General features: G+C 37.9%; 1 protein-coding gene across 1 annotated transcript in view; it reads left to right on the top strand.

Annotated features, from left to right (window-relative positions):
* Nucleotides 1-5,501, top strand: part of CHSY3 (chondroitin sulfate synthase 3) — a 240,134-nt gene extending 234,633 nt beyond the window's left edge. The window contains exon 3 of the mRNA XM_046667282.1: nucleotides 3,111-5,501. Within this exon, the coding sequence (XP_046523238.1) occupies nucleotides 3,111-4,673 (1,563 nt within the window). The 3' untranslated portion in view covers nucleotides 4,674-5,501. The remainder of the gene's footprint in view (nucleotides 1-3,110) is intronic.
* Nucleotides 5,502-13,316: the final 7,815 nt, after the last annotated feature.

Below are 13,316 nucleotides of genomic sequence, written 5' to 3'. Positions count from 1 at the left end.
TCAGCTGGGTTTTCCTTATTCCTTACTAATTTGTACAGGATTTTTTTTTTATTGTGGGATGTAGGGGCTCAGTTTTTACTTTTTTCCATATGAATATCCAACTGACCTTGTATTGTTTACTGAAAAGACTTCCCTTTCTCCACTCTCAAGTGTCGTGTTTGTCATAAGTCACCTGATAAGTCTTAAGTCATGAGTAGGTTCATTTATGGATTATTTTGGTCCTTTGTTCTATTTGTTAACCCTTGTACCAATATCTTACTGTCTAAATTTCTGTAACTTTTTATCCATAGTATATCTTTTTTAAGATTATCTTGAATATCCTTGACTTTTCATTTCTATATAAATTTTAGAATCAACTTATTAATATCAACAGTAATATTTTCTTTTCAAAAAATGGTAGGATTTGTATTGGAATTGCGTTGAATCTATATATCCAATTGGGGAGAGTTGGTATCTCGCAGTGTATTCCAAAGAAAGTATTTGTAAATGTATTCCAGTCATATATAAAGAGGATAATATGTCAGAATCCTTATGAGTTCAGTCAAAGAGTACAGTAGTGGTTTAGTATTAGAAAATCAATCAGTGCAATTCACCATAACAGAAAAAAGAAGTGACATCACATAATCTTAATGGATACAGAAAAAACATTTGATCAACTTCAGAATTCTTTCATGATAAAAACTCTTAGCAAACTAGAAATAGAAAGGAACTTCTTTAATGTGTTAAAGAGAAATATTGCCAGCTTCTTCCCTGACTCTGGGATTGGAACAAGGATTCCGATTCTGCTATTCCACATTTTATTGAAGGTGCTGCCAACAACAAGGAAACTAACTCAGACTTTTTTCTTAATAGCTGGCTTCTGTAGGGCGAGAGTTCCAAAAGACAAGAAGCAGCAGCTGCCAATCTAGAAACTGGCAGCGTCACTTCTACTGTGGTCTGTTAAAGTAGTCACAGAGTCACGCAGATTCAAGAGAAGAGACATAGACCTCACCTCTCAATGGGAGGAGTGCCGGAATTTATCACCACAAATCTGCCACAAGTTCTTACATGTAGGAGCTATTTATTTTTTGCAATAAAATTTGATATCTAGCCTTGGTGGGATAAACATGAGCTCTAGCAGAATTGAATATAAAATTATGAGTCATTAATTTCCCTTCCTGGGGTCTTCCTAGGTTGTGCTCTGCTAGTTTTCAGCATTGATGTTGCTATGGAGAATGTTGTGGCAAGATTCATTCTTTTTCTTCTTACAGCCAAAGTGGGTTTTGTTTGTTTATTTTCCTTTGTTTCTCTTCGCCTAATAGCACATAGATGTATATCTACCTTTATTTTAAGGAAATATACATGTTTTTTATCTCCTTTAATATATATCCGTACATATTAAATATGTATTTAAATTTTTAAATATGTTACATATATACATTTTTATATATGTATGCATATGGATATATATATCTTTCCAAACTTTTATTCTCTGTTTTATATTTCTAGTATTTTGCTAAATTTTTTCAAGTCTCTTTTTCCTACGTTTTCCACAAATCTCACTTCATGCTTCTTGTAATGTGACTATCAGTGGTTTTATTTATCTTTAAGCTTATTTATCTTTTCCTTGAGTCATTTTTTTGGAGATTGTATTTTAATTTATTTGATTTGTTTATTATTTTTGCCTGTTTTGGATATATATGCTTAAGTTTGCCATATTCCTTTCCTCCTTGTGCATCAGTATATTTGCGGATATCTCATGCTGCTGCTGCCGCTGGCAATTGTCCTCCTCCTCCTCCCCCTCCTCCTCCTCCTCCATTCTCCCTTATCTTAGAGGGTGCGATCGAGGTTTCTTTATTGCCTGGCAGAGGAAGAGGAGTCAGCTAGCACTTTGAAGTCTGATCTTATAACTCGACAGTTTTCCTCATTTTCGTTTCTGCCTGAGGTAGTGAGCTTCTTCTAGACTAGCAGAGAGCCTTTCTGGTTCAGAAGGATGTCAAGCATGTCTAATTTTGGATATGATCCTTCAGGTCAGTAGTGTAGATCAATCTAGTTTCTGTTCCATCTTACCTTACCAAGAACTTACTCTGTAAAGATGATATATCAGGATACTGAATAAAATTTACATCTCCTATGGGGCTGATTTGGCCTTCCAAGCAACAGGAATTGGGTTTACTCCTCAGAGAACCTCCCTATTTTGAAAAGTCCATGCTCTACCCGCTCTGCCTCTCCCTCACAATGATTTATTATGGGGCTATGGGTATATTCCAGTCTTGTTTTCTTTGATATTTGGGGTTGATTTTAGAATAAATAGAGGGACAAAGATTCTTTTCTTCAAAACATATACCTGGTGGTTAGTATGCAGTATTTGCATATATTGACAGGTGGTTAGTTTGTCGTATTTGAGCATATGAATTTGACATTTTAAAACCATTTTCATTTCTTTTTTTTTTTTAAAGATTAGCACCAGAGCTAACAACTGTTGCCAATCTTTTTTATTCTCCCCAAAACACTCCCCCCGCAGGGCATAGTTGTATGTTCTAGTTGTGAGTGCCTCTGGTTGTGGCATGTAGGACACTGCCTCAGCGTGGCATGTAGGACACTGCCTCTGCATGGCCTGAGGAGCAGTGCCATGTCTGCACCCAGGATCTGAACCGGCGAAACCCTGGGCCACTGAAGTGGAGCGCACGAACTTAACCACTCGGCCATGGGGCCAGCCCCCATTTTCATTTCTTTTAAATATAAATTTTACAAGTCATTTTTGTTATGAAATACCATGTAACTAATTTTTATTAATTTTTTTTGGGGGGGGGAGCTTAGCTTTGAGCTAACTGCTGCCAATCCTCCTCTTTTTGCTGAGGAAGACTGGCCCTGAGCTAACATCCGTGCCCATCTTCCTCCACTTTGTATGTGGGACACCTATCACAGCATGGCTTACCATGCGGTGCCATGTCCACACCCGGGATCCAAACCAGTGAACCCCAGGCCGCCGAAGCGGAACATGCGAACTTAACTGCTGTGCCACCGGGTCGGCCCCAGATTTTTATTACATATTTTAATTAAATGTTTTAGATTTTGCTTTATTTCTTTCTAAATTTATTCTAACCTCCTGATTTCTTTTTACTTTTCAGATGCAGCAACTGTTCCATGAAAATTATGAACACAATCGGAAGGGTTATATCCAAGACCTTCACAATAGCAAAATCCATGCAGCCATAACACTTCATCCCAACAAAAGGCCTGCCTACCAATACAGGCTTCATAATTACATGCTCAGTCGCAAAATTTCTGAACTTCGTTACCGTACCATCCAGCTCCACCGGGAGAGCGCTCTGATGAGCAAGCTCAGTAACAGTGAGGTGAGCAAAGAGGACCAGCAGCTGGGAGTAATGCCTTCTTTCAATCACTTCCAGCCTCGAGAGAGAGATGAAGTGATAGAATGGGAGTTCCTGACAGGGAAGCTCCTTTACTCGGCATCTGAGAACCAGCCTCCTCGACAGAGCATCAACAGCATCCTGAGAACAGCACTGGATGACACTGTGCTACAGGTGATGGAGATGATCAATGAGAATGCCAAGAGCAGGGGACGGCTCATTGACTTCAAGGAAATTCAGTATGGCTACCGCAGGGTTGATCCCATGCATGGGGTGGAGTACATTTTGGATTTACTCCTCTTGTACAAAAGACACAAGGGGAGGAAACTGACTGTGCCAGTGAGACGTCATGCCTACCTTCAGCAGTTGTTCAGCAAGCCTTTCTTTAGAGAAACTGAGGAGCTAGATGTCAACAGTCTTGTGGAGAGTATTAACAGCGAGACTCAGTCATTCTCCTTTATGTCTAATTCTTTAAATATATTGTCTCCTTTTCAAGGTGCCAAAGAAATGGGAGGGCACAATGAAAAGAAAATACACATTCTTGTTCCTCTCATTGGCAGGTATGACATTTTCTTGAGATTCATGGAGAACTTTGAAAATACTTGTCTTATCCCAAAGCAGAATGTAAAGCTGGTCATCGTCCTTTTCAGTAGGGATTCTGGCCAAGATTCTGAGAAGCATATTGAGCTGATAAAAGAATATCAGAACAAGTACCCTAAAGCAGAAATGACCCTGATCCCCATGAAGGGCGAGTTTTCCAGAGGTCTTGGTCTTGAAATGGCTTCTTCCCAGTTTGACAATGATACTTTGCTGCTATTTTGTGATGTTGACTTGATCTTCAGAGGAGACTTTCTCCAACGATGTAGAGACAATACAATTCAGGGACGACAGGTGTACTACCCCATCATCTTTAGCCAGTATGACCCAAAGGTAACCAATGGGGGAAATCCTCCCACTGATGATGACTTTGTCTTCTCAAAGAAGTCTGGATTTTGGAGAGACTATGGATATGGAATTACCTGTATTTATAAAAGTGATCTTCTGGGTGCAGGTGGATTTGATACCTCAATACAAGGCTGGGGACTGGAAGATGTAGATCTCTATAATAAAGTTATTCTATCTGGCTTAAGGCCCTTCAGAAGTCAAGAAGTAGGAGTGGTGCATATTTTTCATCCAGTTCATTGTGACCCTAACTTGGACCCTAAGCAGTATAAGATGTGCTTAGGATCCAAGGCAAGTACTTTTGCCTCAACCATGCAACTGGCTGAACTTTGGTTGGAAAAACATTTGGGTGTCAGGTACAATCGAACTCTCTCCTGACAGTCCAGGCAACACATGTTGCCTTTTTAAAGGGGAGTTTACCTCATTGTTGGTTGTTGTTATTTTTATTTTATTATTGTTATTTTTATTATAATTATTATTGTTATAATTTTATTGTGTTGTACTGGTCTGAAACTACTCTTGGTTGTCTTCCAAAGGGTGTTTGTTGACCTCAAGCAAGAAGAGTCTGCAGTTCACTGATATTTCAGATTTCTACTGAAGTCAACATATGTATTACTTTTCTATATCTTTATTTGAGATTGAGTTAAATTGTGGCAATCAGATGACTTTTGAAGCTCATTCATCATGAGAGACAGCTTAGAAGAATGTCCTCTTGGAGCTTAAAGATGCAATATCAATTTTTATTTTGTTTGTCAAATTCAATGTGATACAAATATTTACTGGTGAAAGGTACCACAAAAGTGCTTTATGCTTCCTATGGGGAAGGGACTCTGTAACATAACTTGAGTTTTGTAATTTATACAAGGACTTAAAGCTATAGACAATAATTTTCTTCATCTTTAGAATTTTTAAAGTAAATGAACACTTATGATTGTATGTTTATTTTTTAAAAAAAAGTTTTAAAATTTGAGGAGTTTTGTTCCACAAGCAACCGGTACTGGCTACCCTGGTCTTATGACAATTATGTACTCCTCACAACTGTCTGCTATAAATGCGAATGAACTTTATTTTCTCAAGGAAATATGATTTAATTAAATATTCATGTACATTTTAGAAATGAAACATTTTAGAAATAGCTTTATGAAACAATGTCCTTCATTTGCTGGCAAGAAGATAAAATATGACAGAACCTGGTTATTTATAATAAAACACAGGTATAACAGTATTCTTTTTCAAAAACACTGAAAAAGTTGTGTTGTTTCCTTTTAGTCACATTTGATATATTTCTTAGTGGTCATACTCACCAAAATGTGCTTGCTACACAGACTGGTAAGGTTAATAAGGGATTATGGGCGTGCTATGTGTATTATCATGCTTTAAATTCTAGTCTTCATAAGTGGTTAAATTGAGCAGTTTCCTTATTCAATAATTTACAATCCAGGCATGTAATCCTCCTCAATCTCTTCAACTTTCTGATCACACTGAACCAAGAACTGGTCAGAAATAGCTTTTAATATGGGTTGGTAGATGGCTCAAAGATAAAAAAAATCAGTGGGGAAATTATGACTATAAAATTAATTTTACAATTATAATTTCGCAATCATATATACACAGGAAATTATCTCATTTAATTTCATTTATCGTTCTTTCTTAAAACCTAATCAGTGGTTTCCAGTTTGTAGAAAAACATAATCTCATTCAAGAAATTTAAGAGGAAATGCAGGGGCCGGCCCAGTGACGCAGCAGTTCAGTTCACACATTCCGCTTCAGCAGCCCAGGGTTTGCCAGTTTGGATCCTGGGTGCAGACCTAGCACCACTTGTCAAGCCATGCTATGGCAGGTGTCCCACAGATAAAGTAGAGGAAGATGGGCACGGGTGTTGGCTCACGGCTAATCTTCCTCAAAAAAAAAAAAAGAGGAAATGGAAATTCATGCAAGAGGAACTCATGCAGGCATATTTTTTAAATTTCGTTTTGTATATAGGTAACACATTTGCATGGTTCCAAAATCAAATGAAATTTTTAAATGTCTACAGCTATCAGTCCCATGCCCCATCCACTCGATCTGCCCCTGACCACACATAACCACTGTTTTGGGTGGATGTACATTTGCGTGCATGTCTTTCCAGTTTCTTAAGCAAAAAGGATACTTTATTTTTTTGTCCTTTATGCACAAAATGTAGCATGTTGTACATACTGTTCTGCACTTTGATTGTCTTTATTTTTTTGACATCATTTATTTATCCTTTTTTTAATTTTTGTTTTTATAACAGTGACATTGGATTATCACATTATGTAACTTTCAGATGTACTCTTTTTTCACACAATAAGACTAAAATCTGCATCAAAATTTATTTGAAAGTGATTGTTGTAAATTTTTACCATTATTTGGAACTGATTGCCAGGAGGCCATATGGCATTTGCCTTAGTGATGGATTCCTCACATAGTAACAATGTCTTTTAGTGAAGATATTCTAGGGGCCCTCAAAAAAATAACATTGCTTAATATTGCGACAAACATCATGGCACTCTCCTTGACTATAACATATAATTTTAATAATGTCAGATTCATTAGAAAGGAATTCATGGCACTTTTAGACATTAAAAATCTTGACAGGGCCAACAATTTACAATTGATCTCTGCTCTAATATTGTCTCTGGCCTTCACAAACCCTTACTTTAATAACTTATTTTCCTACATTACGTCAGTTAGCTCTTTTGCAGGTTTTATTTTCCTGAAGAGTGAAGGTATTAACATGCAGTAAAGATAGTCATTTGGGAAGATCTATTACTAAATAGTAATTATTAATGATTTTATTAATGAAGAAAAGAAATCAGGGTCTGCTCTTTTCTTTAACTTAGACAATTGAAGTAACAGAGAGTTTTACTGAGGAAGAAAGGTAAAGGCCTCATTTCAAACACCCCGAGTCTTCAAGAGTCCTGAGGCAGCTGCCCAGGGTTGAAGTGGCATTCTACATTATACTGATGAAACAAGGGAAGGCAGAGATCTCATTTGAACTTAATTATTCATGTGCACACTATATTGAAATTAACGTAAGTGCATTTAAATTCTATTTTATAATTTTGCATTGAGCTTTCCTATTTCTTTTTAAGGCACAGCAATATTTGCTGACTGAAAATTTATTGGAATTATCCTAGTAAAATTAAGAGTGTTTTTCTCTCTGTGTAGTAGATACTACTTAAAATCTCTTCAAGGTTGAAGGGCAACACAATGTGAATGCAACCTAAAGCACAATATATGTACACTATTGGCATTACCCTTATTTGGACAGCTATGGATGTTCTGTTTAAATGCCACCCCAATAACAATTCCATCAAGCTTCAACATCATCTTATTGATCATCTGCTGTCCACTTAGCAGCACACTGTGCATTTTACTTGCGTTGTCCTTTTAAATGTAATCCTCACTACAGCTCTGAGGTGTTATTTTCTTCATTCAACAGCTAGGGAAACTGAGGCCATGAATGATTAAGTAACTTGCCCTGAGTTCGTACCATATATGGCATACTGTAGAGTTAAGATTTACATTTATTGCTGTCTGAATCTGAAGCACCTGTCTTTCCACTCTCACCCACGGCTTCTCAGTTGGGGTGCTGTAGAAAACGAGGGGGAGCAGAGGTCTAGCTGACACCATGAACGCGTCTGATCCACCATGCAGCTCACTTCTGCTGTATGCTCATTCTGGACAGAGCTAAGTTTGGTGATGCTTTGCTCAGTTAGAGCCTCCTCGGGCTTTCCATCTCAGTCTTCCACCACTTTGCTAGCTCCCTCTGAGTAGCACTGTGTTGGGAAAGGGTTTCTTCGGTCTACTTGCTCACAAGTCTCTGGACCTCGGCCAGGAGGAAACAAGGCTCAGAATTCCTGACACCAGAAACAGTTCTTCTATATGTTCTCAGCCAGCTGAGTGCAGAAGCCATCTGCAGTGAACACCACCACGTCACTGCTGGACTATTTATGTCACTTTAATCATACAGACTTAGCATAAAGCAGCTTCGTCAGAGCTGAGATATTTCGGAATCTAAGAGTTGGGCCCATTGTGCATAGTTTATAGAAGGGGAACTACAGGAATGAAATACCCAAGTGTGTGAAGTCACAGTCCAACCAAGAGAAAAAACGCCCACTGGAAGTGTAAACTAGAAAATCCCTGTGTTTTTACCGTGAGAAAGCTGATGCCCAACTCTTGTCAGCAGCCCCACGGCTGGGCCCCTCTGATTTCCCATGGTTGCATTTTCGATTAGCCCTAGGCAGTTCCTTCTTCCACAAGGAGGGCCCAGAAAATGAGGCCCCTTTCTAGCAGCTTGGGTTGCCCTGGCTATAGTGCTGCCAGGCCGTTTGAGCAAGGCCTGCCCTGTCCCAGAGAGAATAGCCTAGGCTAGATTTGGGCCTAGAGAGAGTTGGTATCTCCCCTCTTTACCTCTCTCCACCTAACAGAAAATATGTTTAAGCAGGTAAAATATGTCAAGATGAGTCTCAAACAGCCAGTACAATGTCTGTGACTCTACATTGGCCATGATGATGAGATTCATATGGGAGAATGAAGGCATTGAAACACTTCACATTATATGACCAGGCTACCTTGCTCTCCCTACCACCTGCTCCTTTCTGAGTCACTGCATCTGTAGCCCGGCAAGTCATAGGAACCTAGTGTGCCTTACCCTAGGGATATCTCTGTCTAAAAGTGGCCTGCTAGTAAGGCAGGGAATTGTCTACTTAAACTCTCATTTGGGCTTATTAATGAAGGTATATCTCTTCAGGAAGTAGCCTGTGATTATGGATATTACCACACAAATGGGCAAAATATTGTCCTAAGGGACCATAAAAGGAGCTGTTATCAGTTCTTAGTACTGCTGACTTGCCCTTACCTTCCCTATCTGCACTTTTATTAGCATCGTAATCATTGTCAAACATACAGTAAAGGTAGTCTGTCTGTGCTGAGTCCTGAAGTCTCCTAGGCCTTTAGTTTTCAAGCGGTAGAATAGTAGAGGCAGGATGGAATCCTGGAATGTGCCAGTGAAGCTCTGCCTGTGTGCCCCACAGCCTCACTCAGCCGCCAGCCATGCTGCCGTGGTTGACATGACAGATGGTGGGGATGATGAGACATCAGCAGTGATTCATGCTCCCAGGTGGCAATACAGGCACATCTGCAGCAAGCAGCAAACCACCTGGCGCAGGCACAAAGATGCCAGGATATTCTAGTATTGCCTACAATTTGACATCCAATTGTCTGTTTCCCTCCTTCTTTCTCATGTCAGAAGCTGCCACGGTCTGCACCATATTTGGGATTCTAGTCCATGCAGGATTTTATTTCAATTGAAGTCAATCACTATGTATTAGTCCATAGGTTGGCATAAAAGCCAAGATCATTGAGTTTTGATTATCCATCATGCCCAGGTATACATTCTTGCTATTCCATTACCAGCCAACTTCAGTCTTTATTTATAGGATCAGTTCTGAAGGAACTGGTGTGTATAAGATTAGAAGGATAAAATTTTACTTAAAATGGACCTATTATATAAAAGAAAGACTTCAACAGAATTTTTTTAAAAAAGCTTTTCTTTCCCCCTAGAATACTTGCTCTTATCTGTAATGCTAACCAATTAGCAAATATTTACTGAGAACTTGTTTGGGAACAATACTCAGGTAGAAACTCTAAGACTGTGAGAATACGCATCACCTGAAAGCAGACCTCCCCCTACTCCCAGGCCTCCTTCTGAGGGGCCATTCTTCATCTTTATCTCAGTTCTTCCCCAACTCCTATCCCCTAAAGTCTCACACACGTCACATTTTCTTGTTCTATCCGAGTGAGGAGATGTGTATAAGCCAAATAGAATCTAAGATCTGTAGGTGAATTTCCAATACAGAAATAGGAACCTGCCTTGACTCTTATGTCTTGATTCTGGTATCAAGTGACCAATCTGACCTCAGTCAGAAATAACTCCAGGCCAAAAGTTCATGTAAAAATGAAAACAAATACCACAACCTTAGAATTAATAACTCTATGTATCTAACTTATTAAATATTCTGTCACCACAATTGGCCTCAAGTTTATTTCCCTTTTCTTTCCATACATAGCAAAATGACTCCATACCTATTTCTAAAAGGAAAGTCTTTAATAGGTGATAAATAAAATGTTAAAGGCATAATACTAAGAAAATAAAAGAAAAAAGGCAGTGTGTTGTGGATCCTTGCATTATTTTCTTCTTTTTCACTTGCCTCCAAGTTTTTATGTCCTTCTAACATGCTGATGACCTACTTTTACTTTCAATATTTTCTTTTCTTTTCTCTGCCAGTGGATTCTTCCCTGTCTCCCACACTTACGAACTACTTAATACAAGCTATATGAGGTTTAGACTACAAGTTTCTGGTATTGGTTTTGAGAGGTTGCTATTGTATAAATCATGAAGGCTGAAGTTAACATAAGTTTTTCAACTCTTTTTCATAAGCAACCCTGCTCTATTTAAAATATGCCGGGATTTATTTCTCCTCCTTGTTAGCCGACTAGCATTCCCAGGGAACGGATCTTACACAGCCTCTTGAGTATGTAGACCAGAAACTGAAGGCAGAGAACTTTGATTCCCTCCAGCAGATTCCCACTTCTCAATTAATCTGTTCAACATTAAAGTCGGGTTTGTACTTTAATGGAAAAAGCATTGCATCAAAATAGTTACTGAATTAATTATTCGTTCATTTAAAGGAAAAGAGATTTCATGAATAAATCTTAATGTGTATTTTTAGAAATTATTTTGCTTTTACAAACTAAATTTATAACAAAGATATCAGTTTACATATATTTTGTTATTTTTTTTGGTAAGCCATTATTATTTGTAGCTTAATATCAAATAATTATATGATTGATACAGTTATCACTGTGTTTTTCCAATGTCAATAATGTTAATATTTTCATATTCTACATAAGACAGGCAGAATTCTTTTAAGAAGGCTAAGAACTCAAAAAGGGCTCAGAAGGGAAAGGAACCATTATTGATTATAATCATCAATCTCTTCGTTTACACCTGCCCCTTAGGCAGCATGCAGTTAATTGAAGGAAAAGACCCTTTACCTCCAAACACTTGTCCCATTTGTCACTCATACAGGAAGCTGTTTTAATAAGGAAGAAGAAAAGGCAAAGTGATTTGTCTGTGTTATTTGACTCATCCTTGTAACAGCAAAACAGCTATTGTTCATAAGTTCTTAGTTACTCTGCTATGTTACTCAAGAAACAGTATCTCCTTTGAGCTTCATCGCTCTGAAGTAGATACCATTATCCCCATTTTACAGATGAGCAAAATGGATTTCAGAGAGATTCATTTTGTTCTCCGAAATGAAAATGTCTGGGTTTGAGCTAGGAGTCAAACACAGGTCCATCTGAGTTCAGACACATACTTCCCCCCAGAGACAGTAAGTTAGGCAGGATGGAGTGTGTGTCTACCTTTCTATCTTTAAAGACCTCCTAGGGTGCTCTTTGAACAGATTGAGGTGCATTTATACTGGTGCAATGACCGTGATGGCACAATGGTTCTGGCAGAAAAGTTTTCTTCCTTCCTCCTTCACTCCTACCCTCCCTCCCTCTTTCCTTCCTTAGTTCGTTCACTTAGCAAACATACACTGATGCCTCATTTAAGATAATGTCCCAGGAAACATTGTTCAAACCCTGCCTTGATAGCATCAATATACACCAAATGGCTGATTGTCTATAATGCCACAATTCATGATTTGATCACATCAAAACATCTTAAGGGGAGATTTAGTATATTAGGAAAAAGAAACTCACAGAAGGACATATTTCTAAGAGAAAGACTTTAAAACTCCACTGAATGCATGTCTTTTGGAATGAATTCACACACTTTTATATATGCATAATTCACCATGCTTCCTAAATAAATATAGGTAAGTTTAGCAAACATTAGTTTATGCTTCTAAGATGCAAAATTTATCGTTTCTACTCATAGCTCCTGAGTATTCTTCTATTATTATTATTAAATGAAATAACTTTTGTCTCTGAATCATATGGGAAAATGTCAAAGTCAATTTTGAAACAATAGATATTCTGAGACAATTCATAACAGCACATTTTTGGTTTTAAAAAATCCTATTTTGAGTCAGTTGTAGGTATTATTTTTCTGGGCATTCTCAGAAAAGGAATTGGAGCTTTAAATTCCTTTATAAAAAATTGACTACGAGGAAATTGAAGGCCTTTTAGGAGAAAAGTGCATAGAACTTAGCCTCTTCCTCTTTTGTGCTTTTATATATTTTTCTGTATTCTCTTTATTCCTTGACCTTTTTGTTACAAGTACCTCTTTCTTTAGGTGGGAATTGTTTCTAAACCAAGGACTCTAACCTGTGGCTCTTTATTTCTCGTGTTCTCAGTGTCAGTCTCTCCTTCACGTGGGCAGAACAGATGAATTCATTTCTCATTCTAATTGATTTCTGCAGCATCTTCAGAAACTGTAATTTTATATCACACATTTTAAAATTCTTTTAATGGATATTTAATAAAATGTTTTTTTAAACATTAATTTTTTTTGAAAAAAACACATTTCATCTCAAAATAGATCAAAGATGCATAATAATAATCTCTTTTTGCTTTCCACTGAAGCCAAATGTAGGTTTTTTTAGAAGTAGCTTAAAAAATTGGAAATTGCCTTAGAAATTACCAGACTCATTCTTGTTTTAAAATAAAGTCTAAGGATATTTAGTGTCTATTTCCATAAGAATCTACACTGACTTTTGAAGACCCAACTTGTTGTTTGAATTCACAGGTTACAAAACTGAAAATAAGCAGGATTTTGATTATGTATAGTTTCATTGTTAAATCTCTTCCCAAAATTCTCTGAAGTTTTCTAAATTTACTTAGAATAAAACCTAAACTCGGTCCCCTGGCAGGTAACCCCTGCCCCGCGTAACCTGCCCCTGCCTCCTCCCTGTCCCCTTCTCCCTGTACTCACGTCCTGCGTCATTCTGCTCCCATCACACCGGCCTCCACGTAGACTTTTAAGCAGGC

This window comes from Equus quagga, chromosome 7, assembly GCF_021613505.1.
Source record: "Equus quagga isolate Etosha38 chromosome 7, UCLA_HA_Equagga_1.0, whole genome shotgun sequence".
Lineage (NCBI taxonomy): Eukaryota > Metazoa > Chordata > Mammalia > Perissodactyla > Equidae > Equus > Equus quagga.
The sequence above is the reverse complement of the archived record's forward strand: the minus strand, read 5'-3'. Positions and strand labels throughout refer to the sequence as shown.